The 25,425-nt window shown below is 48.8% G+C and overlaps 1 protein-coding gene across 8 annotated transcripts in view; it reads right to left on the reverse strand.

Annotated features, from left to right (window-relative positions):
• Positions 1-3,968: 3,968 nt before the first annotated feature.
• The window catches only part of DUS2 (dihydrouridine synthase 2), a 49,495-nt gene continuing 28,038 nt past the window's right edge, over positions 3,969-25,425 (reverse strand). For all 8 annotated transcript variants that reach the window (XM_047834909.1, XM_047834905.1, XM_047834904.1 and 5 more), the window contains 11 exons: positions 24,007-24,067; positions 20,662-20,709; positions 15,859-15,924; positions 15,603-15,673; positions 13,268-13,354; positions 11,745-11,913; positions 9,069-9,190; positions 7,378-7,527; positions 6,204-6,291; positions 4,747-4,820; positions 3,969-4,508 (listed from right to left, as the gene is read on the reverse strand). In XM_047834909.1, the coding sequence (XP_047690865.1) occupies positions 4,271-4,508; positions 4,747-4,820; positions 6,204-6,291; positions 7,378-7,527; positions 9,069-9,190; positions 11,745-11,913; positions 13,268-13,354; positions 15,603-15,673; positions 15,859-15,924; positions 20,662-20,709; positions 24,007-24,067 (1,174 nt within the window). In that variant the 3' untranslated portion in view covers positions 3,969-4,270. The remainder of the gene's footprint in view (positions 4,509-4,746; positions 4,821-6,203; positions 6,292-7,377; positions 7,528-9,068; positions 9,191-11,744; positions 11,914-13,267; positions 13,355-15,602; positions 15,674-15,858; positions 15,925-20,661; positions 20,710-24,006; positions 24,068-25,425) is intronic.

Below are 25,425 nucleotides of genomic sequence, written 5' to 3' on the forward strand. Positions count from 1 at the left end.
GGATCTCCAAGAAGGTTCATAATTCCACTGGGGTTACAGGGCCTCCACAGGACTAAGCAGGAATTGGAAAGATGGCCAAGAAGTGAGGAAGATGGTTCCAGGCAGAAAACAGATTGCCAAAAACTTAGAAATCAGAAAGTACCTGCAGTGAGCAGAAGCCAAAGATAAGGCCAGATGAATGGGCAGAGTGCTGCAGGCCACTACAAAGTACCTAGATTTTATCCTGAGGGAAGCAGGGAGCCATAGAAGGGTTTAGAGCAAGGAACTTAACATATTCAGAATTTTGGATGAATTACTGAGTTGTACTGGGGGAGGGTGAAATTAGGGGTAGAAGAAAATAACAGGTCAAGGAGAGGGAGCCAATGGCATTGTGTGGGTGGCACCCTCCTAATGAGCAATTTCAGGATGTGTTGTCCATCACCACCCCCGACCTCCCCCCACATACTTTCCAGGTTATTTATCATCTGGATTGAGAAAATGGATCTTTACCCAGCCCCTCTGCCCTCCAAACAAGGGACCCAGCTAGCCAGGCCACAGAGAATGCAAGAGGGAGACCCTGGACCTATCAGCCCTACCACCAGGAAGGGACCACAGAAGCTGGAGATGGTTTGAACAATTCACCAAAGCATCCATGTGTGTGTCTGTTTTACTCATCTGTGTTCCCAGCCACTGTGCACCTGGAGAACATTTAGAAGGGGTCATTTCCTGGGAAGGCTTATGGGCTGGAGAAAACAGAACTCTAACCTAGATTGATAAGGGCTAGAGCATCAGTAGGCACTGACTGTAGGAAAAGTGTCACCATCTTTGTAAGAAAAGCAGCAATGGCTTAGAGCTCTGCAAGGTGGGACAGAGGTCTACCCCACTCACACACACCAATACCTGAACTCTCTCCACTCCTTTTCCTCAGCTAAGGCCTCCCTATCAGCTCTTCCTCAGGCCAGCTCTTCCTCAGTCCAGCTCAAAAGCTCTTTTAGATGGTAAGAGGTCATCTGACCTGCCTCCAGCCTTCTGAGGGCCCTGTGAACCAGGAGGCCAGGGGACCAGTGCAATGGGACTCCTGACTGGTGGACAAGGACTATGGGGATTGCTATTCACTCCCTTCTTCCTCCTCTGTGAATTCCGGCCAGGCCTGAGACTTAAGAAAAGCCATTACTTTCATCAGCTGCCATAGGCCTGGACCTGAACCCCACTGCTGAAAGCTCTCCCATGGCCTCTGAGCCATGGGATGGTACAGCTTAGCCCGGCAGGGCCCAGCCCAACCCCTTTTGTTCCACATTAGGGAAAATAGGAGCTTTGGAGGAAAGTCAGAGTTTAGAAAAGTTCTTTCTATGCCACATATCCCATGCAACAAGCTTATTTGAGTCTTCTTTTGTGCCTGTTCCCTACTCCCATGCTGAGGCTGGCCATAGGGAACACGAGGACTGCCCTTGAGCAGCTCTCAATCTGGGCAGAGGCAACACCAGCCAACTACAATTGACCAAAGTTGTTTGCTGAAGTCAGCACAGGGTGCTGAGAAGACAGGGTCAGCATTTTGTCCTCGGATGCCAGGCTGAGGAGTTTGGACTTGATCCAGAGGGGAGTGGAGAGCCATGGAAGAATTCTGAACAGGATTGACACTTGGAAGGAACTAAGTGTGCAGGGCTGGAGGGTTAAGAGATTCCCCACTCATCTTTTTACATTTTCTTTCTTTCTTTTCTTTCTTTCTTTCTTTCTTTCTTTCTTTCTTTCTTTCTTTCTTTTTCTTTCTCTCTCTCTCTCTCTCTCTCTCTCTCTCTCTTTGAGAGAGCATGAGCTGGGGAGAGGGGCAGAGGGAGGGAGAGAGGGAGGGAGGGGGAGAGACAGAGAGAGAGAGAGAGAGAGAGAGAGAGAGAGAGAGAGAGAGAGAGGATTCCAAGCAGGCTCTACACTCAGTGCAGAGCCCAACATGGGTCTCAATACCATGACCCTGGGATCATGACCTGAGCCAAAATCAAGAGTCAGACACTCACTTGACTGAGCCACTCAGACACCCCAAGATTCCCCACTCGTCTTTGCACAAAGTTGTCTTCTTGCTGTGACCTTTGGAAGATGTGCCACCCTCTCCAGCTTTATTCATCCCTCCTTCTCATGTGTCCCCAAAATGTGATGAGCTAAGAGCAAGTCCTCAATCTAGGTGGCTGGAATGGATGACTACGTGTTGTGGACACTAGCCCAGAGAGAGGTTTGGGCATCTAAATGGCCTTAGTTTAAGGTGGGCATAGTGAGAACGATAAGTGGAGCTTTCAGACCCAACTGGGCCCTCCCAATTGGTCCCAGACCTTGGGAAAGTCACTGTGAGACCATGGCAGGCATCATTGAGGTATGCTAAGATGAGACCATTTGAGAGCCAACATATTCAACCAGGAACTTTGCCAGACATCCTCAGTTATGGAACATACACTAGCCCCTCCCTCACCTGCTCCCCTGTGAATGCCCCTCTCCCCAGTGCTTTTCCTGGGCCCTCTAAGTCCCCATACTCCAGCTTCTATCTTAACAGCTGACCTCTACCTCACCTCTCCTTCTCCATAGCCCAGAAATAAACCTGATGCACCAAAGAAGGGGCTTCCCCAGGGAAACTACACTGGTGGAAGAGGCCTGAGGGTACAGTCCAACCCCACAGGAAAAATGGATCTTAAGACTTGGTATTTGGCTCCCATAGGATCCTTCCATAAGCTCTGACTAGCTCAGGATGCCTGGGGGTCCACTGGGGCCTCTCTGTCTGCCCTGTTCCAGTTGGGATATGAGGAAAGACCAAGGGGCATTTGAACTGAGATAGTTTGTGAGAAAAGTCAGGAACTGTGCCTAAAGCTTGATGGTTAAGACTGCAACAAGCCTCAGTCTGTCTCCTGGGTGGGGCTCCTTCTCTTGGAGCACTGGTCTGGGAAGCTAGGGCAGCCCCAGCATAGAGTGACCCCATTAGCCACAGAGTGCCCTATCATAGGCCTATTTATCCTCCAGTCAGCCTCATGCAGGCAGAGCAGCTGATCTCCCTCTCAGAGAGGGCCCTTAGGCCCAAAGAGAACTAGAAGTGACTTGCCCAAGGTCAGACAGCAATGGGCTCTGGGAGGCAGCTGGTAGTGCAGTATCCTTATCTGCATACAGAGGAACAAGTGTGCAGACAGGTGCAGCTCCAGGACTGAAACAGAGGCATCACCACCTGATCTCAGGCCACCAGGGCCAGGGGCTGCTGGCTGGCATAGGGGCCTGACCCTAGAGACATGGGAGAAACATGGCCTTGGCCTAGAGGGGAATGCCCCTCCCTACAGCACTTGGAAAAGGGGAGGAGAAGTAGTGTGTTTACAGTGGAGGAAGCGGGGGTGGTGCAGGGCAGGGACCTTTGGTCAGAACGCCCCTCCCAGTAAGAGGGGGAGGCCCCATGAGATGTGGTAGCCGTTTGTTTGCTTCTCACTGCCAGGAGGAAATTAAAGAGAATCTGCCACTTCCTTCCGGCCCAAGTGGGATAGTGGGGGCTGGGGGCAAGCAGCAGCGTGGGTGGACAATTTTAAGGGACCCAAACTGCTGGCATCAGCAACCTGTGTTCTCAGTGTCCCCTACCCAGAGCAGACACCTTAGCAGGTCTGAACTCCAGCCAGCTGGGGGTCAGACCCAGGACCTGCCCAACGTATCTGAGCTGGTCCCTCACTAGGGTACCAGATACCCTAACTGTTCCCCAGATTCTATAGCACCTCTCATCAAGAAAGTCAGTTGATGGGCAGTACCTCAGGTTTGCCATCAGTAAAATGGGCTTCTTGGGGCTTTCTGGCTCAGCCCAAGTCCAATGAGCATTAAAGGATACACCCAACCCCCTACTTCCAACCAGATCCATAAGGATGGGTAGGGGATATGCTGTTGGAAGCTCTAGCTCTGCACAGAGGGTGGGAGTGAAATAATTATGCCAGGCCATGAGTCTGTGTGTGACAATGCCCAGGGCTGAAGCAAGTAGCCATGGGTAAGGGTAGAGGTGTCTTTATTGCACTGTACCAATGTCAAGTTGAGGAGGTGCCACCCAAAAAGTTCCTGTTTTCAAAGAAAATACTGAGGTCACTAGGAACTTGGCCCTGTTACTCAGATCCACCAAAGAAGATGTGCACCCTAGGAACCCTTTGGTTCAGGCTGATGGACCAGGCCAGGACCTCTTAACTCCTGCCAGGAACAGTCAGCAATTTGTCCAATGGCATCAGATTCATGCTTTGCACCCACAGCCAACTTACGGCCAGGCCCCTAAGGGGGATGGCCAAGGTAGAGACAATGGTCACCAGCCTTCCAGGGGGCTCTCTTCACCACTTCCCAAGGCCACAAAGGGCTTCTTGCACAGCTTCCCAGGCACTGCTGGCTCCTGAGCTCTGGGACCCCCAGGATCTTGGTCAGGGGCTTCCCGCTTGCGCTTGTGCAAGGAGGGGCTCTCTTCACCCAGCCGACCTTCAGGGAGGCCCCGGCTCCGCAGACAGACGATGGCCGCAGCCTGCTCTGCCAATTTCTTAGACTTGTCCCTGGGCAGATGAGGTATGGGACAATAAGGCAGGTAGACAGGCAGGCTGGCTCCAGGACTAGAGGCTGGAAAGGCCTGACTCTACACACCCTTGACAAAGATTCTGACAAAACTGAGGAAGGGGTCGTTACCCAGGGATGCCACTGCCCAGGTACACCATCCTCCCCAAACCCTCTTACATCAATGTTGGGTACAGGCCCCTCATCCCAAGCCCCAAGCCCACTGATGAGGAAACTCACCACAAGGTGGACTGGTACTTTTGCTCAGCAACAGTCACAACAGAGCAGAAGAGGCGATCCAGGGGGCGCTGAACCTGGTGCAAAGAGAGCAAAGGCAACAGGGATGGCTACATGGGGACGAGAGGAATGAGCCCTGGGGCTCACCTGCCAGGATCACAAGGAAGGCAGATAAAGGAAGTACTTCCCACCTAAGTTAAATGAAGGCTACTTGTATCACATGCTCCTCCCTAGCAGAAGTGCCTGGGCATCTGCCAGGGAAGAAAGACAGATACACAAACAGGTAACGACATTCCAGTATTTCAGGAGTTCAATCAGGGACCTAAGCAAAGGGCCATCAGAGCCCTTAGCTGCGCGTGACTATGGATCCTGCTTCTACTGACATCTGGATGGGCTAGGTCACCCAAAATGAGGAGGAGTTCACCAGATGGCAAAGGGGTAAGAGAGGGCAAGGATGTGGCAGAGAAGGTACACTTGGCAGAGTGACCAGATGATGTGGCTGGACAGAGAGCAGAGTGGACGAGACATGAAGCAGAAAGGCATGTGGGGGGCCCTGTGCTCTGTGTTGAGGTGCTGGAGCTTGATCCCAAAGGCACTGGGGAGAGGATGAGGACTTGAGCAGGGAGGCAGAGGTCAGATTCGCTTTAGAAAACTCACTCTAGGGGCGCCTGGGTGGTGCAGTCGGTTAAGCGTCCGACTTCAGCCAGGTCACGATCTCGCGGTCTGGGAGTTCGAGCCCCGCATCAGGCTCTGGGCTGATGGCTCGGAGCCTGGAGCCTGTTTCCGATTCTGTGTCTCCCTCTCTCTCTGCCCCTCCCCCGCTCATGCTCTGTCTCTCTCTGTCCCAAAAATAAAAAATAAAAATAATAAAAATAAAAATAAAAAAAAAAGAAAACTCGCTCTGGGAGAGGGGGACACAAGTCCCAGAAGGTACAAGTTTAGAGGTCAGAAGGTCAGTCCAGAAGAGACAGTGCAGCTTAAACAAGACATGGCCATGGGGACCAGAGGAGGTGAAGCAAGACTGTCTTAAAGTTTCGACCAAGGGGCCTCAAGTCTGGGGCCCAATTCTGTGCCCCAGTGGCTAAAGCCTGGTCCAAAAACATGTCTAACTTTTAGGTTTGAGCATTCTTCCTAAGTAAGCCAATAGGCCCTTTCCAGAGAAGTCTCCCTTGTCTAAGCAACACCACTGGCAGGGACTGGCCCAAGCAACCCCTTACATAGGCCTCAAGTTCAGTGTTATGAAAGTGGCCAGAATTAGACAACAGGCCCACTGACACAGAGAAGGGGCTATCATATCAGCAACTGGTCCGGCCGCCAGCAACCATTGCATATTGCGAGCCCACGGAAGACAAAGCCAGGCTCCAGCCAAGTAGTCTTGAGTTCAGGGTACAGGCTATGAGTGTGTTGGGGGTGATGACATCGGCCGTGGGAGCACTCTAGGGCCAGGTGCAGGACCTCACCGTGTCATACACAGGCTGCGCCAACTTCTCCCTCCGGCACCACTCCAGCAGGCACATCTTGGGGGTGATCTGGGGTGAGTATGCCCTCCTGGGAAAAGGAGAGGAAGGAGTCAGGGCTCACCCACCATCACCACCAGGCTTCTGCCTCAGGACTTCTGTACTTATTCCCCTGAGCTCCCATTTCTGTTCCACCAGTGGGGTGTGGCCTGGGTTCTGACTAAAAGGAAGATGGGCTTCAGCATGCTTGAGGAATTGCGATAGGATGTGAAATCCCGGCACTCTGAACTCTAGCCTGGAAAACAGCCTTCAAAAGCCAAAAAGGAAGGCCCAGTTTGCCTCTTAAAACAAGACAGGAGGGAGTGAGTGGTGGTTGGGAATATAGATGGCCACACAGCGGTCTCGGATCTAGCTTACTACCCACCCTTATCATGTCCCCTGAGTATCAAGATGATCTGTTTCTGCCTTGGACACAGTGTACTCTTATTTCCAGAGTCAGAGCCAGTCGGTGATAGGGTGACAGAGTGGGAGGCACTATGTTCCAACTTCCCACCAGGAGCTCTCCCCAGATATGACTGACCAACTACGCCCACACTCCTTCCTCCCAAGCCCTTGCCAGACAAGACTGGCTCCCAGTATGGGCCCAGGGACCTGAGAAAGGCTCAGATCCCAGATGGCAGAAGACAAGGATGAGGACCTTACTCCAAGCTGAGTCACACTCTGAAGGAATAATCATCTTGAGGCTACTTCTGCCTAAAGAGGGAACCACAGGGCTGGTATGGGGCAGTGAGTATGGGGCAGTAGGTATGGGCAGAGGTTGCACAGCCAGATGAGGGCGAGGGTACCACTGCCTTGGAGGCAGCTAGATGCTCAGAGCCAGGGGAATAGCATAGACTTTCAAGAACAGGAGACAAGTTCTCCATCCCAAGTTGTGGGAGGGGGTGGATCAAAGAAAAGGTGTTTAGTCACACTTGAGACAACATGCACACCCCTGACAGTGCTGCCTGGGCTTTTTCAGGGGCCGTGTTCCTCAAAATGCCATCTCTGGGACACTGAAAAATGAGAACGAGTATCCAAACCCAGAAGACCTATAGTCCCTAAGCTTAGCATTAACCATGTACAGCAGCCAGCTGAGGGCGCTGGCCCCAGCCAAGCTGAGGCCAAGCTGCAGACCTACCGGTCAAACTTGACAGCCATCTTAATGATACCAGAGGTGTCTTCAGCTGGTTCCCCCGCTGCCTCTGGGGTCCTGGCTAAGAACTCAGCCCGCCGGGCATTCAGCTCTTGTGTCATCTCCTCGTAAAAGGCACCAAGGCCAAAGGCCTCACTGTGGAGGGATAAGCAACGCAGTGTAAGTCCTTTAGTGGAATCAACATCTAGGAAACTACTGCAGGAGCCCAGGGCCTTGCCATTGAGAAATGCCCCTCCTCCCCACCGCCGCCCCACATACATATGAAAACACCACTGAGATCTAGCCATCAGGGGGTGCCTCCTACCTACCCCTGGGATCAGCCTGGACTGGCAGAGAGTGAATGTGAGCCTCTGGGGGTGGACACTGGAAGACAAGCTGGGGTGGGTGGAAAAGGCTGTAAAGGTCACCTCTACCACCTAAGCCCAGACTCTCTTCCAAAGAAGAAAACACATGCAAGTGACCCTAGCCAACAGTGAGTGAACTGACCTACACTGAACAAGCACCTGGCTTATGCACAGCCTCATCCTCATGTGGACCCAAGGGAGAAAGAGACAGAGGCCACGACCACTAAGTGGTTCCCCACTTCCTGCCCCAGCCACAAGCAGTTAGGCCTAGACTAAACTGAGGTACCATCAAGAGCTACAAAATTATACTCTTTCTCTTGAGCTCATTAGACACCTGAGTCAACCCTGGTTAAGCTATGTGGGATAGGGACTGAACCAACACCACAAGCACAGGGTTGGGAAGAGTCTTCTGGCAACTCTTTTCCCTGCTAGGAAGCATCTTGAGGACCAGAGGGTATTTGTGAGGATGGGTGCCTGGGCACAAGCATGGTTTAGAAAAGTTTCTTTGATGGGGCACCTGGGTGGCTCAGTCGGTTAAGTGTCCGACTTTCAGCTCAGGTCATGATCTCACACTTCATGGGTTCAAGCCACACATCGGGCTCCGTGCTGACAGCTTGAAGCCTGGAGCCTGCTTCAGATTCTGTGTCTCCCTCTCTCTCTGCTCCTCCCCTGCTCATGCTCTGTCTCTCTTTCTCAAAAATAATAAACGTTAAAAAAAATTTTTAATTAAAAAAGAAAAGTTTCTTTGAGGAAGGAGGAAGCAGACAGCCAACATGAGGAGGAGAGAGCATTCAGGCAGAAGACCCAGTTTGAGTACAGGTGTGGGCCTGGGGAAATAGGTAAATATGGAGCCAAAGGAACAGGTACTAGGCCACGTTGTGAGGGGCCCCAAAGGTCAACCACCTGAACTGGAGCTATATCAAATGTAGAGGACCATGGGGTAGCCTCCCAGACTGCAAAGTGATGGGGTGTGGGCACAGGCTCAGGCCAGGGGCTCAATTCTGACCATTGGGTCTTGATGGCCTGGTGTGTGACAGATCTGTTACTGTGAAAGTCCCTTCCTCCCCAGGAATTCCCAAGCCCAGTCCCCAGATTCCTCCATCCTACTGGCACTGTAGTTCCCAAAATTCTGCTGTGAGATCAGTCCAGAGACGGAAATTTCCAAAGGTTTCTTAAGTATCCTATTCTGTGAGGCAAAACTGCATCACCACCCCACTCCAGTACATCCACCTCCAGAAGCTGTATCCCTGGTCCCCTGATAGTCAACTAGGGCTCATAGTCAAGTCTGGGCAACGTCTGCAAGTAATTATGGACAGGCATTGCCTCTCTCACCAAATTTCCTGGGAAGACTGGGCGGCATGGAGCAACCTTCCCTGGGGCGACTCCAACTGTTCTCGTAGCATCTGGCACAAGCAATACTTGGTGTTGGTGTAGTGGTTTTCATACTGCACAGCCTGAGGGAAGAACCAACATGAGCCTACTTGCTGCCCAGGTTCTGAGGCCTGAACTATGGCAGGGAAAGGGCCTCCAAGAGGGCATCAGAGGTATGCTTGCAGATGAGGTAGTGTGACCTCATAAGAAAAGCCACCTCCATCCTGGCCATTTACTCCTCCTGTTAGTGGCACAACGCTCAAGAGTCATAGCTGAGGGTCAGGAACATATTCTACTGAACAGCCTGACAGAAGTCCAGATGTGTGGGGACCCCTTCCTGCTTCAGCCACCATAGGCTACCACAGAGGACCTGCTGCCATTCCAGGGCAGGGAGGAGGAGCAAGTCAAAATCTGGTGCGACGGGAACAGCACCAGGACAGGGGTGAGATTCTTCTATCTCTAAACACAGTGTAGAACAGCCTGTCTCCAGTCTACGGCCATACCACCCTGAACGTGCCCGATCTCGTCTGATCTCAGAAGCTAAGCAGGGTCAGGCCCGGTTAGTACTTGGATGGGAGAACAGCCTGTCTCCAATCTCCCCCGCCATGGGTAAGGCACAGCACAATGTGCCAGTCGTGTTCACATGTTACTTGTCACTTCACTGAGCTTCACAAGCGTGAGGTGCAGTTGTTACCCCTACTCCACAGACTGGAAATGCAGCCTCGGGAAGCAAGCTGACTGCACAGGGATACCCAGTAGAAGCCTGCCTGGCTGGGCAGACAGAAAAGCAGTGAGTGGAGGGTGCCCCAGCCTCTAGAACACCCTCCCACCCTTCGCCCCCTACACTCTTCTAATCTCTTCACCTAGGCCTGTATCTTCAGTAACCGGGAAGGTACCGTGACATGCTGAGGACAAAGCAGAGATACGTTGGTAAAGCCCCAGCCGGTGGCAAGGCCTTGATCCAGCTTGTCAGAAGGCACCTGACTAGACCAGCAGCAGCCCTGCCTAAGCTTGAAAGCCACTCCCCTCCTTCAGGACTACAGCTCTTGAGAAGCTGCCAAAGGATGGACTGAGCAAGAATGACAACATCACCTTTTACCCAGTGAGCAAGCTCAGCACAGCTGAATGCATCTTCTCTGCTACAGACTTGCTACTCAGGTGGAAGAGCTAGATAGGCGACCTAGGCTAAGACAAGGTCTCTAGCTGACTCAGGGTACTGGATGGCCTGGTGGTCACAAACCTGCCCAACAGGACACCTGGAACCAGGAGATGAGGGCTGTAGTATCAAGCTGGGGAGGCTCTAGGGACAGAAACTGCCCATCTTTGGGCAGTTAGAAGCCTCAGGGCCTCCTACCATACCCAGCTTGCACAGTCCCAGGGATACCCACATGCCATGGCAGCCACAGAGCCAAAGGCATGGCCATGGCCTGAAGGGGGCATGGGCAGTCTGAGGATCTGAGAAGCTCCTGACCCTCCTAGGAGGGTGCAACTCCCAGTATCGAAGAGGATGAGGGCTAGACTCTCTGCTCAGGCCCAGTGCACTGATGAATTAGAAGTCCACCGACTGCCTCTCTGCCTGCAGACATGTACAGCTAATCACAGAGACTCACACAATTCCAGGATTGTACCAAAGGGACAGGGCAGGTGAACTGGTCAAAAAATTCCTTTAGAGGGATGGGGCACCTGGATGGCTCAGTCGGTTGAGCATCTGACTTAGGCTCAGGTCATGATCTTGTGGTTCATGAGTTCAAAGCCCACGTTGATCTCTGTGCTGACAGCTCAGGGCCTGGAGTCTGCTTTGGATTCTGTGTCTCCCTCTCTCTCTGCCCTTCCCCTGCTCATGCTCTCTCTCTCAAAAGTAAAAAAATAAATAAATAAAAAAAATAAAAAAGAATTTTTTAAAATTCCTTTAGAGGGAAATGTTTCTGGCACTACAATCAAGCTCTCAGTGAGAGGAAAAAGCTAGTCCCTAAGGAGAGGGTTAAAGTTAGGCTATTCCCTAAGTCAGAGGTTAAAGCGTTCTGGGAATGAGCAAGAGAAGAGTTTTATTTTATTTCAAATAAGTCAACTCTACACCCAGTGTGGGGCTTGAACTCACGACCTCAAGATCACCAGCCACATGCTCCACCAACTGAGCCAGCCAGGCACCCCAGCAAGAGAATAGTTTTAGAAGTGATTCTGACGCATGACAAGATGCAAAGTCTCTGTACAGATAATCTATCCTCAACAATAGTTACAATGGCTTTTCTTAGCTGTAGCTGTTCAGGCACCAACCACTGGCATGAGTGTCTTCAGTGACACAGATCCCATTGTCGTTGTGCATGCGTGTATATGTGTGTGGAGGATGTGAGAGAGAAAGATTCACATGTTTGGGGCCTTAGCAGCATCCTTGAATCCCAGGGTCCTTGATAGGACCTCACTGCCTTGAAAGCTTTAGTAGGAGGTGATGGTAGGGGCTGCCCCAGCATCCTCTCTTCACATTGAAACCAAGGAGACCCAATGCTACATTATAAGAACTACAAAGAGAAGGAGAGGAACAACAATGGCTGCTGGGGGCTGGGGCTCACCCAAGGCACCTTCTGCAGGAATGTGGCAGACAGTGAAAAATGTTTCTTTTGAAAAAGTGCATAGACGTACGTATCGGATGTACTTCTGCATGACCTCCTCCAGGGGTCGCAGACCCTCCTTGAGGAAGATGGATGGGTTCCACATGGCGGCTCGGGCCACCATCACTGAAGAGGCTGCTGTGGCTTGTCGAAAGTCCTCTATGTCCAAATATTCTTGGATGTGGTCATGAGATCCTCCGCTGAAAGGCAACAGGGGAGTGAGGGGTATCCTCATACTAGCATCTTCAGAAAAAAGCAACTCCCAGATCTGCTACTCATTAACCATGTGGCTTTGACCAAATCCTTCAGCTGTGAGTACTTTGGGAGACTGGAGGTTAGAACACACACCCCACTATGGGGTCAGAAACACCAAGTGAGATAACACAGTGAAACAGCCTGAGCCAGGCCTGGCACTTAACAGGTGTCTCTGAGATTTTACCTTCCTTCCCTCCTCCTCATCCTAAACAGTGGCTAAAGCCAGCCCAAATCTGAAGACATAGGTCTGTTAAGTGGATGCTGGGATCACAGAAAGATCCCCAGCCTGGAGCACCTATATACCTACTAACAGGTGGGTCAAAAACCACAGACACAGTGGTGATCATGAGAGGAAGGAAGGAGGCCCAGTTTGGTTGCAATTTCCCTTCCTGCCACCCCGAGGCCCCAAGGGCCCCCTTGGAAACTGCTCCATTTGCATCTGTTCCATTGGGGGCCAGGTGGCAGCCTCAATCCAGGCACAGCCTTATGTGTATGGTGGGGAAGACCCTCAGGTGGCAGCAGCAGCAACAGGATCCAGGGTCTTGAGTACCCTACCCTCTCCACGCCAGCCCTAAAACTCCTGGCCTGGGAACAACTAAGCCTGGCTACCACCCCCAACCTTAACTCGCTCCCTCCTTCCCACCAGGCAGGCATGCCCTTTGTCAGGACTTCGGGGCTTTAGAATTTCTGTTCCCATCTTGCCATCAGGCTCTATGCCATCCTAAGGTGCAAGGCTGCACTGGACTGGCCCACATGGCCAGTGCCCCAATGACAACTGGACACTGTCTTACTGCTAAGCCTCTGGGCTGGTCACTGGTACCTCAGAACTGTCAGTCTCATTCCCTGGTCCTATGGCTGCCCAGAATGCTTGTCTGGGCTTTGGACTGTGACCTGCCTTATGCCCCCTGAGCCATTCTTCTGTATGCTCTGGCTTGGGACTACTCACCCTACACCCTGCACACCTAACTCTGGGTGTGACATCACTTTTGCCTTGGGTCTGCTTCAGCGGCCTCTTTCTTGCTCTCCCTGTCTCCTGAACACTCCTACCCTCAACCCATCTATCAAAATGCCCTGGGACCCTGCCTACTGCACACCTACATCAGCCACTCACCAGAGGCTAGTGGACACAATAGGTACTTTTCAGCTTCATGTCCAACCTCATTTTTTTGTACTACCCTTTTTTCCTTTTCCCTTAGGTCATTTTTTAATGCTAGCTCATTCCATTTTTTGTATGCCAGCTCAAACTTCTCTGAGTGAGGTGGAGCACAAAAAAGTAAACGATGAGGAAGAGAGGCTTACTTGGCTATGACAGGAATGGAGAGGGTTTCAGCAATGGCTCTGATGGCTTCACAGCTTACAGGGTGCTGAGGTCTTTCTTCCCGCTTTCTTGGAGATAAAGAAAAAAGGATGGGCTGAGGGCTGAGGCCATATCACAGTTCAAACTAAGGTTTACCTTAGCCAAACCCTACCATCCTCCCTACTGAACCTCAGGAAGGCCATGTGGCCATGAAGGACAGGGTTCTGGGCTGCAGAGGATGGCTCTCCATGACCTCTGTTGTAAGGGACAGGAGCAGCAGAAGTCCCTGCTGAGAAGGCAAGTCCAGCCCTTGCAGGCCTGCAGGTGAGGTGTGGCTGCACAGGGCTGGTGTGGGTGGCCTGGCTCCCAAGGTCACACTGCCTTTCCTTGGCTTCCCTTCACCTGTGCCAGAGATGAGGGACAGTGCCATAAGAATGCTGCCCCTACTGTCCCGGTGCTGCCCTCCCCACGAGACTGGGAACAGCTGCTGCCCTCAGACTGGCCACTCCCACACAGCTGCCTATGCTGAGGCTGAGTTGGGCAGCTGATCCTGGGGAGAGGCACCTGGCACAGGGCAGACCCAGCAGGCAGGACAGGCCACAGATCATGGCTGTCACAACAAGCCCTGGAGAGGTGGGACCACAACCTAAGCCCTCTCCTTCCAAGGTCAACTGCAAGAGGTTCTTGTGTATGAGTGAATGAGTCTTAGAGACGCTGAAGTGAAGCCTGATCTAAGCTATGCTCAGGAACAAGCAAGAGAGATGGTCAACCAGACAGCCCTTGCTCAGGTCTTGTCTGTGTGCATCTCCTCTGGTATGCTCCTCAACAAAAGGGTCAGGAGGCTCAACAAAAGCCTCAGAAGGCCCTGTCAACCCATCCTCACTTCTACCTCCCCACACCCCAGCAGCCCGTTTCAGCCCAGAACCCATCTTCAACAGCTTTGATGGCCAGAAAGCCCCTCTTTAAACTCACCCGAATCTGTCTTCCTGGTGTTTCCAACTACTGGTAAAAAGGAATAGCTGTATTTATTCAGAGAACACCATATGCCAGGCACTGTGCCAAGACTATATATTCAAACCTCATAAAAGCCTCAAGACAACCTTATAAAGCAGAAATTATCTTAATTTCCAAATGAAAAATGTGGTACTCAGAGAGGTTAAGTGATTTATCCAAGGATATACAGCCAACAAACAGCAGAAATGGGAGCCCAAACCAGGCAGTCTGAGCCTAGAGCCTGCTGCCACAGGGAGGAGCTTGCATGTACACGTGTGTAGCCTTTCCCCGCCCCCTACTGGCTTCAGCCCACACAGCTCTCCTTTTCTCTTACACATGTTGGGAGTTAACATTTTCTCTGAAAATGTTGTCATAGACACATCCAGCAAAAAGTGGGCTGTTCCTATAAGAACCCTGAACCCAAAAGGAACATCACTCAGAGAAGAGAGGTCACTCTGGCCAAAGTCTGTTGACCTGGGATTCTGTACAAAACTACATCATAGGGGTGCCTGGGTGGCTCAGGCGGTTAAGTGTCCAACTCTTGATCTCACCTCAGGTCATGATCTCACGGTTCATCAGGCTCTGCATTGACGGCACAGAGCCTGCTTGGGATTCTTTCTCTCCCTCTCTCTGCCCCTCTCTCACTCACATTCTTTTGTGTGCTCTCCCTGACTCAAAATAAGTAAACTTTACCAAAAAAAAAATGTACATCATGGACACACGGAACAAGCCTAACTGGGAAACCAAAAGTAGCCTTCAGCAACACCTCAGCTCCCAGAAGACAGCATATTAGCTACAGATACAAGAGCTGTTTAAAGTAGTCATTGTGACAGCTGGCAGTCCAAGAAGGGCAGACAAAAGAGACAATGCCATTAAAAGCAGAGCCATCTGCATGGGGTCATTTGGGGGAGAAGCTATTCCTCAATGTATTGGAAAGCAAATGAGATTCAGAGTCAGAGTTCTAATTCCACCACTTCCTGGCTGCACAGTACAACTGTGAACCTATCACTCAATCTCTACCATTTACACATCCTGAGGGTAGGGGCGTTTCCCCTTCCTCTTGTGTCTTTAAACTCAATCTTCCTCTCCTTCTCTGTCTCTAAACTCAGTGTAGCATCTACCACCAGTAGGTGTTCAGTGAATGAAACAAAGAAAAATGCCCCCCATGAAAAAAAACCCACCCATGAAGGGTTTAGCTGCCCTCAGGACTCAAAGGATGTCAAAGAGCTAGGCAGAGGCAGGCTGCATATGTAGAAGAAAAGTTGGCTGTCACCTAGGGTCTGACAAAGGATTGTTACGATGGTTGAGGACTGCAAGTCAGTCACTAGATAGGGAACCACTCACCTCCCATGAACTGCAACGGCAGCAATGCCAGTCCTTTCTATCCGCTTCACAAGGCTCAGGGTATCCTCCAGCTGGGGAAGAGGACAGTCCAGGGTGGTTAGAGAAGCTACCCAGCGAATAGCTGCCAGCTCCAAAAGTGAGCTCAGCCCCACTCCCTCCTCCAACCTAAGTCAACTGTCCTCGAGAACCATTCACCTCCTCCCAAAACAACATCCTTTGAAAAAATGGACCTTGAAACGTAACACATCATCCTTACCGAGGGCAGGATGCGAATCTTGCAGGTCACAGGTCTGTGAGTCCCTTTAACAAGAGTGCTGAGGATCTGCAGAGAGGAAAACACAAACACTTCTGGAAAAACCACCACAACTGCTCATACTAATTAACTCTGTTACAGACCTGTGCATTAGGCGCATACAGTGATGTATGTCAATTTCTTGGTAAAACTAGAAAATCTTTTCAATTTTTAAAAAAGTTTCAGCTTGGGGTGCCTGGGTGGCTCAGTCGGTTAGGTGGCCGACTTCGGCTCAGGTCATGATCTCGCAGTCCATGAGTTCGAGCCCCGCGTCGGGCTCTGTGCTAACAGCTCAGAGCCTGGAGCCTGTTTCGGATTCTGCGTCTCCCTCTCTCTGACCCTCCCCCGTTCATGCTCTGTCTCTCTCTGTCTCAAAAATAAATAAACGTTATAAAAAAAAATTTTTTTAAATAAAAATAAATAAGTCTCAGCTTAACATACTCCCTCCTCCAAAGGATTCTGAGGCCTAGTCCTGGTTGAGAACACACGGCTGACAGCTTCATTCCTGCGTGAAAGCAATGTTCCCTGAGTGCTGTTCCAGGATCTACTGAGTGAGAGAGCAAGGAAGGTTTTACAGGTCCTGGGCCCTGTCCTCATATGCCTCTCTTTAGGTGAGTCAGATATACAGAAGTGAAATGGCAAAGGAAAAAACAACATATTCAACACATTATAAAGTGTTAATTTGCACAGTAATTGCAAAGGACTTCAAAGAAAGATCAAGAAGTTATACAGGAAAGTGTCAGAGAAGCGTCAAGGCCAGGTCACGTATGAATCAGAGATCAAGAGACATGCAGATGACAGTGAATGTCTGTGGCATTGCTATCTTCTTCCCTTATCGAAAATTTCAGGCCAGGGGTGCCAGGCTGTCTCAGTCATACAGCATCCAACTCTTGATCTCGGGGTCATGAGTTTGAGCCCCACGTTGGATGTAGAGATTACTTCAAAATAATAATTTTTAAAAAACTTTTTTTTTTTTTTAATTTCAGTCTAGACAAGCTGGAGGGAAGGTGATCCCAAGAGCTCTCTTCTAAGAACTGACTGCCAGAAGAGCAGAGAGGACACCCACGCAGCTGGTGCCAGTCTTGCTTGGTTCTAGACAAGTGGGGGCAGCAGAGAGCGAGACTGAAAGAACCAGTCGAGGAGGCCTTTCAGGGACATTCTCTGGCAAACCGCTCCAGAAGACATGAGACGAAGAGGCTGGGCTGACAAGGCACGTTAACAGATCATAGGCAAGACAGGGCCTGTTGGCCCAAGGACCAATGCCAAAGACTGGCAGGAAGGAACAGTCCCCAGATGCTGCCCCAGGAGGCATACTGGACCTGTGGTCCTAGGGTCACTCTGGCAGGCCTTAAGGGGGCAGCTACCCTTTAAGGCAGTGGGGGTGGGGAACTGCCAGATCCACTGAGATACACAATAAAAAAATTCTCCCTTGAGTCCTATCCCTCACGCTAACCATAGCATATCTGGAAGGTTCCTTTGCTATTGTGGACTTAGAATCCCATAATGTTTGGGGTGCCTGGGTGGCTCAGTCAGTTGAGGGCCTGACTATTGATTTCGGCTCAGGCCATGATCCCATGGTTGTGGGATTGAGCCCCGCTTCAGGCTCTGCGCTGAGTGTGGAACCTGCTTGGAATTCTCTCTCCCTCTCCCTCTGCCCCTCCCCTACCCATGTGTGTGTGTGCTTTCTCTCTCTCTAAAATAAATACAATGAAAATTTTTTTTTAAAAAAATACAAGAACCCCCTGATATTTGGTGACTGAAGCAACATGAGCTGGTTTGATCCAGTTCTCTGTTTTGCAGAACTTCCTTTGCTGTATTTCATCCAAGTAGCTCTAAGCACTTTCTTTGGTATTTCTGTTCATTTCATGTGCTTGTTCAGAATCAGGAAGGAAATTAGTAATCAAAATGCCCAGCCACCTGCAAAGGTCACATTAAGGGGAACGGGTGACGAGAATCTGTCTTCTGGCTAGGCCCTAGCATGAAACCCCCCCTAGACTCAACTCTCCCAGATCCAAGTCACACCACCTGTCTCTGTACTATGAAAATCAGTGAGGGAGAAGTACCTGAGATAGGCTCATAACAGATAACACAGATAACACAACACATCTACCCACAGGCAGGCTCAATTCACCAGATCCACCAGCTGACTCAAGAAAAGCAGACTCTTAGCTCCCCTGGTTGTTGGGGAATGAGTGGAAAGGAGGATGGAGAGCATAGGCTTAGGTATCACTGAGAACTGAGTTCAAGTTCTGGCCCTGCCAGTTGTTAGCCTTGGCCCAAGTGCAACATGCACAGGGGGATGCCCTGGGCAGCCACGGGGGTCAGATCTTGGAGTCCAGGGGTTAGAGAAAGGATATTACTAACTAAGAGTCTAAAACTAAGGTCCTTGGGGCACCTGGGTAGCTCAGTCAGTTAATTGTCCGACTTCAGCTCAGGCCATGATCTCGTGGTTTATGAGTTAGAGCCCTGCATCGGGCTCTGTGCTGACGGCTCAGAGCCTGAAGCCTGCTTTGGATTCTGTGTCTCCCCTTCTCTCTGCTTCTCCCACGCTCATGCTCTGTCTCTCTCTGTCTCTTGATAATAAATAAATGTTTAAAAACTTTTTTTATTAAAGTAAGGATCTTAACCTAGGAAAGATGTATCAGTGTTACCAAGAAAGATTTTTCAAAAGACTAATTAATACTTCCTCCCTGCCCCTATCTACCCCACGCCTATACAGAATTCTCAACAGATAGAACACCAAAAAGAGAAGAAGCAGAATGAACTGAGCAGTTTAACTCTTCTGCCTCATGTGTGAGACATGCCTTATCCAAAGAGGGGCAGTGGAGAAGACAGAGCCAACAGCCTAGGTAGGAGAAGCCAGAAAACTGGAGAATAATAAAGATGTCTGAGTGCATGTGTTGTGAAGCAACACCACCCCATACCGGGCCCTCTTCCCCAAGGCGGGGTGATGAATTTGACATCCACAGTTGTCCACATCCATTCTATCCTACACAGAGGGGTCTGACTAGAGGTTCCTAAGTACAGATGTCAACTGATCCGTAGCTAGACACTTCTAAACTACACCCAGGCACCTCTAAACTGAGATGCCATCAAGAGGGAGCACTGATATTGGCATAGGGGTCACAAGACCATGGCTCTAGACACTGCTCTGCCTGCTACTTACTTGCTATATAATCTTGGGCAAACTACTTTTATCTCTCTGTGCTTTAGTTTTATTATTGTTGATCAAATAGAGATAACAAATGCCTGCCCTATTTACTTCAAGGGGTTTGAAGAACAAATGGAATAAATGCTAGAATATATTTTGAAAAGGAAATTACCCTACAAACCGCAGGGATATACTATAGGTACTATATACATATATAGGCATGTTATATATATTACTACAGTACATAATATATATATTACATGTTATGTTATTTATATATAAGTATTATATGTTATTATTATACATACAGTGTGCATATATATGTGTGTGTGTGTGTGGGTACCTATCTTCACGTGGAGAAAATGAAAAGGCACCAAGCCCCTCAACACATTGGTCTTCCAATATCCCAAAGACAGTGGGGCTGAAGGAATATATATGGTTGAGCTGCTGACACAGCAGCCAGCACAAATAATGGCAGCTTTTATTGGTGGTGCCCTATCCCAAGTTACTCTTGCCTATGAGAGGCACTAGAAGGTTTAAAGCGCAGACAGGGAAGCCAAAATGGAGGATGAAAACAAAGGAACTAAGAGGAGCAACAAGGAGAGAACTGGTAGACTGACAAAGAAGTAAAAGGTGCATATGGCTTGGTAGAAAATGTCACCCCTACAGGCCCTGGCAGCTCACAACATGGTGACAAACGCCAACCTGGCTGCAGGGCCTCATAAACCTGACCTTTGGAATCACCAAGGGAAGGGGAGCAGAGGCGACCAAGCTCAACTTGCCTCACATGACACTGGCCAGGCTGCTCTCAAAGGCTGGTGGTAGACTCTGCCAGTGTGGAGGGGACCCACTGTTGCTCTCAGCAAGCCCGCTGGGAGAGGCCAACCCCCACCACCACTGGCACAGAGTCTGTCCATAATCTACAGATAGCCTGGCCTATGCTCACATAATCTTCTCAGAAGGTAGATAGGCAATACAGAGGAGCCTCTAAATGACTCCTTAAGCCCCTCAGCTCTCAGTTGACATGTCTCCAAGCCCCGGACTTTGGAGGAACTCCAAGGCTGCTATTGGTTCATTCAGGGGTTCCCAAACCTGACTGTATGTCACAATCACTGGGAAGCCTTTCAAAAATTTTCCAGACTCCAGGGGTGCCTACCTGGCTCAGTCACTAGAGCATAGGACTCTTGATCTTAGGGTCGTAAGTACAAGCTCCACACTGGGCACAGAGCTTACTTAAAGAAAAAATTTTTCAGACTCCAGGTGGAGTAACTGATAAACTGAGTCATTAAATCTTGGGGGAGGAGGGGTGCCTGGGTGGCTCAGTTGGTTAAGCGTCCGACTTTGATTTCGGCTCAGGCCATGATCTCATGGTTCATGAGTTCGAGTCCCACATCGGGCTCTCTGCTGGCAGTGCAGAGTCCACTTTGGATCCTCTGTCCTCCTCTCTCTCTGCCCCTCCCCTGCTCACGTGCACATACTCTCTCTCTCTCCGTCTCAAAAATAAACTAACATTAAAAAAAAATCTTGTTGGGGGAGATGAGGGTGGGTGCATGTTCAGACAACTCTAGTTCACAAGCAAGTTTAAGGACCTCTATTTTCACTCCTGCAGGACTTACCTTCTCAATCTTGTCAGGGTCTGACAGCAGAGCAGCTCCCATTCCCCCCTAAGAAAAAGCACACAGAGGGTCTTCTTACACTTGGAGAAGGGTGGTCCCTCCCCATGGTATGGCAACGTGGTATGGCAACCTGGCACTCACAGCTAAGAGACCAAGCAAGGTTCACTGGCAATTAGCACTTCCCCTCAGCAAGAAGGAAAGCAGCAGCAACTAGGCTCACAATGCCAGGGATCAGAGTTTGATGAATTCTAAAAGTCATCACTCTGATCCTCTTAGCAAAATCCACAGATCTATCCAGAAGTGGGTTCTACAAAAATTGTTTTTCAGGAGTGCCCATTCCCTACTCAGGATCTCAGTGTCTCAATAAGCTAAACCCCACAATCTGCCAAGCCCTTTAAAAAGCAATGAAGCATTCTCCCTTCGAAATGAGATCCAATGTACCTTCTTCCTATCCTACCAACACTTGCTTTGGTACCACCACCGCCAGCAAAGCCACTTAGAGGAATATAACCTGCAAATCTTGTCCAGGCTCTTCTTCTCTGCCAGCAACAATGCTCCAGACCAGCATCAAACTCTAGCAAAAGCCCCAGCTAATGGAAACCAACAACCTGAGGAGCTACTTAAATCCTGACATTAACAACACCAGTTGAGTTTTGATGGTTGGATTATTAGTGATTGGTGTTTTTTGTTTTTGGGCGGTTTTTTTGTACTTTTCTATATCACACAAGTTCTGGACAATGGTATGAATTACTTTAATAATCAGGAAACGGGAGGATCTCTACAACGGTAAAGGGAAAAAAACAAACCCAATAAATAAATCGCTTGTCAGTATATAGACTGCATGCCAATGAATGCTCATAGGATGGGCTCAGAAGTTTTAAGTTCAGTTATTACAGTGTAATTTCCTATTTAAGGATGACAGATTAGAATCAGAGAACTCTGAACCACCACAGACTCAGCCAGCCTGAGCTTGCATTTCAGAGGAAAATGGAAAAGGCAGAGGAGCTACCAGCCCTGGCCTACCTTGTTACAAATACAACCTTAGAGGCCTTAAGGAAAGCCCTGGCCACTCACCCCAACTCCGTGTGTCCTCATGCATGATCCGGCCCTTCCTTGGGTAATCACAGAATCTAAAATCCAGTCTTACTGGCCCTTCCACAACAATGGTTTTCTCAATTAGTATTTCCTTCCTTCCTTCCTTCCTTTTTAACTTATTTGCTTTTTTGAATAGGTGACACATTAAAAATTTTCAAGGTTCAAAAGGGAAAAAGTAAGAACTCTCCTTCCCTAAGGAATGGAAAACTTTTCATATTATGTTTTCTATAAGGTTTCAATTTTTGAACCACGAGAAGAGAGTGGCTATTCAGGTGGCATGTACTGGTATAGCACACTGGTAGACATCTGTTCTGACCGGTCAGGGCCAGTGCTGTACCAGTTGTTAGTTATTTTGGGAAGCACCCCTATAATGGGAATTTATTCCCTATGCCAAACCAAAGAAAAACTTGGTTTCCTTCCCCAGGGAAAGGCAGTGTTACTAGCTTCCTGTGTGTCTTTCCAAATACATTCTATGAAGAGAAATGTAAATATATACATAAATATTCATTCCCCATTCCTCATATATAAATGGTGGTATACCATATCTAATTTGGCTCCTTGCTTTTTCATTCCACAATGTGTCAAGGAGATTATGCCACTAATTTAAACGCTGCTCCTTACATAACTCAGAAGCACAAAGGAGTAATTAGAAGACAGCAAAATATGGTCCCAAGTTTTAAACTCCTCATAGACAATTTCAAACCTCCATAATCCCTTGAAATAGCTGTCGACAAGCCCTGTGGTTTTCAAGCATCCAAAGATCCTTTCCCTCAAGTAGCCTTCTGCCTCCTGGCCTAAAGCCAAAGCCCCAAGCCACATAACTCCTGGGAGCAGAGTGGCTGACTCTGGGCAGTGGATCCAGGGGGACATCTGCTATGTCTACACTGCAGATCCTGACCATGAACCCTGTGATAAGATTCCCAGCGGCAGCCCTGCTGTCAGTCCCAAGCTGTTCTTGTTTTCTGCCCCACACATGCTTTTCTTCCAGCAGTCCCAATCACACTGAAGACCAACTGTCCTCCTGGCTACTGGTCTTTCCTCCCTCTCCCGCAACCACTCACCCCACCTCCCCACACCCGGTCTGATCATTTGCCACCCAACTCCTATCAAATTCTACTCCAGTTTCACTTCTCCTCTCCCCATCCCTGGTCTCCCCTATGAACCCAGGACGTTCATCTCCTAAATCTGTGTTTCTTAAGTATTTCTACACAGAATATATTTGGAAAGAGATAAGAAAATAGTAACACTGGTTTCCCCTAGGGAAGGAAACTAAGTTTCTGATCACATGCCTTCTCTGTTCAAAAAGGTGAGAAATATCAAAAGTCCAAGTTCAGCTAATGTGGTCCTAACCAAAATTTACAATCCTGTGCTCCTCTGCTTTCTCTTTGTCTTCCGCTACCCAACTCTCAAGTCAAATCAAGGTTCTCTGCCTCTACCTCATGTTGGCCTCCAGGCCCCTGCCTCTGCCACTCCCTCTGCCTGCAGGGTCCCAAGTCTCCTCATCAAGGACCACATTTCCCTATATGATACTGAGTTTAAGGGCTGCCTTTCCACTCCTTTCTGTGAGCTACCCTAGCACTGTTCTGACCTTCTGATATGACAATGGGGACACATGTATTGCATGCTCTATTTTTTTAAATATATGTCTCAGTTTTATTCATGAAACAACAAAGTCCTGTTCACATTTTTTCTTTTAACATTCACATCATTAATTATTCACGCATAAGTGCTCTGTGTGTGTTTATCTATGTGTGTATGTGTATGTGTGTGTATATATATAAAATTTTTCCTGAACTATTTCCAGGTAAGTTACATTACATGATAGCCCTTCACATTGAAATATTTCAATGTGTATTTTCTAAGAATAGAGATATTCTTGGGATGCCTCATTGGCTCAGTCAGTGGAGCATGCAACTCTTGATCTAAGGGTTATGAGTTTGAGCCCCACATTGGGTATAAAGATTACTTAAAAATAAAATCTTAAAAAAAAAAAAAAGAATAGAGATATTCTTACAAAACCATAGAAGAGTTATCAATTTGATAAATTTACACTGATACAGTATTTCTAGCTAATCTAGTATGGCCCATATTCCAATTTTGCCAGTTGATCTAATAATATCCTTTTGAGCATTTTTCCCATCTACTACAGGATCTAGTCCAGAGTCAGGTACCATACTTAGCTGTAAAGTCTTGTTAGTTGCCTTTACCCTGTACCTTGTACTTGTAAGGCATATAAACAAATCAGTTTACCTTGGTGGAATACTCTTTTGGGCAGCCCATGTTGACATCAATCCCAGCCACATCATTTTCCCTGGAAAAACATGAAATAGTAAAGGTAATAAATATTCAACTTAAGGAGAGAAGTTAGAGTCAAAGGCACAGGTCTGTGTTCATGAACCTCTTGCTGTGTGCCTCAGTAACAGAAGGTGAAAAAACTGGTCTCTGAAATGTACAACTGCCTTCCCTGAGCAGAGCTCAAGAGGAAGAGCATTTTGTGCTCAAACATCTACAAAGGGCTAGTTGTAGAGGACTTTGCTACTTGGGAATTTTACCAGATAATCCAAATACTGAGTGACAGCCACACTGAACCCAGTCCCCAGAGTTCCACTTCTGACTGGGGTAGTGAAAGCTATTTGTCAATGCAAAGAAGTGACATGAGTATAAGAGCCCCTTCCCAGAGCACTGGTTCTAGTAGAAGTTACAGGACTGTCTTTTGTTTGCTGGGCTGCACAGATGGCTTACTCCAAACAATTTTCCGATGTGGAAGGACCCTTAGCTCATCTTCCATTATGTATACAGTTAACAGTCTGTAGCTACTGCCTGTATTCCTTCTCACCATTATTGTAATTAATAACAACAGCTAACAGGGCGCCTGGGTAGCTCAGTTGGTTAAGTGTCTGACTCTTGTTGATCTTGGCTCAGGTCATGATTTCACAGTTCATGAGATCGACCCCTGCGTCAGGCTCTGTGCTGACAATGCAGAGCCTGCTTGAGATATTCTCTCTCTCTCTCTCTCTCTCTCTCTACCTCTCCCCAGTTCACTCTCTCTCTCTCTCTCTCTCTCTCTCTCTCTCAAAATAAATAAATAAACATGAAAAAATTTTTAAAAATAATAATAGCTAATACTAAATGCTATGTGCCACTTACTGCAAAGACATCTATATGCATTATTTAATTTACCCTCCCCTATAATGTTAGAGGTAGGTAGTACAACAGGTCTCTTTTTTTTTTTCTAAGATTTTACATTTTATTTATTTATTTATTTATTTATTTATTTAATGTTTTTGAGAGAGAGAGAGAGAGAGTGGGGGAGAGGCAGAGAGAGAGAGGGAGACAGAATCCGAAGCAGGCTTCAGGCTCTGAGCTATCAGCACAGAGCCTGATGCAGGGCTCAAACCCATGAACTGCGAGATCGTGAACTGAGCCGAAGTCGGACACTTAACCGACTGAACCACCCAGGCGTCCCTATAGGTCTCATTTCAAAGATAAGGAAACTAAGTTCTCAGTATGGTTAAGTAACTTACCTACGGTCACTCAGCAAGCAGCAACCCAGAATTCCAACCCAGGTCTGTCTGACTCCAAAGCCTATCTCCTTAACCACAGTACACTCCCGCCTTCATTAATTTAGGCAGCAATGAGCCTTACCTACATTACATGAGACTTAAAACC

Source organism: Prionailurus viverrinus, chromosome E2, assembly GCF_022837055.1.
Source record: "Prionailurus viverrinus isolate Anna chromosome E2, UM_Priviv_1.0, whole genome shotgun sequence".
Lineage (NCBI taxonomy): Eukaryota > Metazoa > Chordata > Mammalia > Carnivora > Felidae > Prionailurus > Prionailurus viverrinus.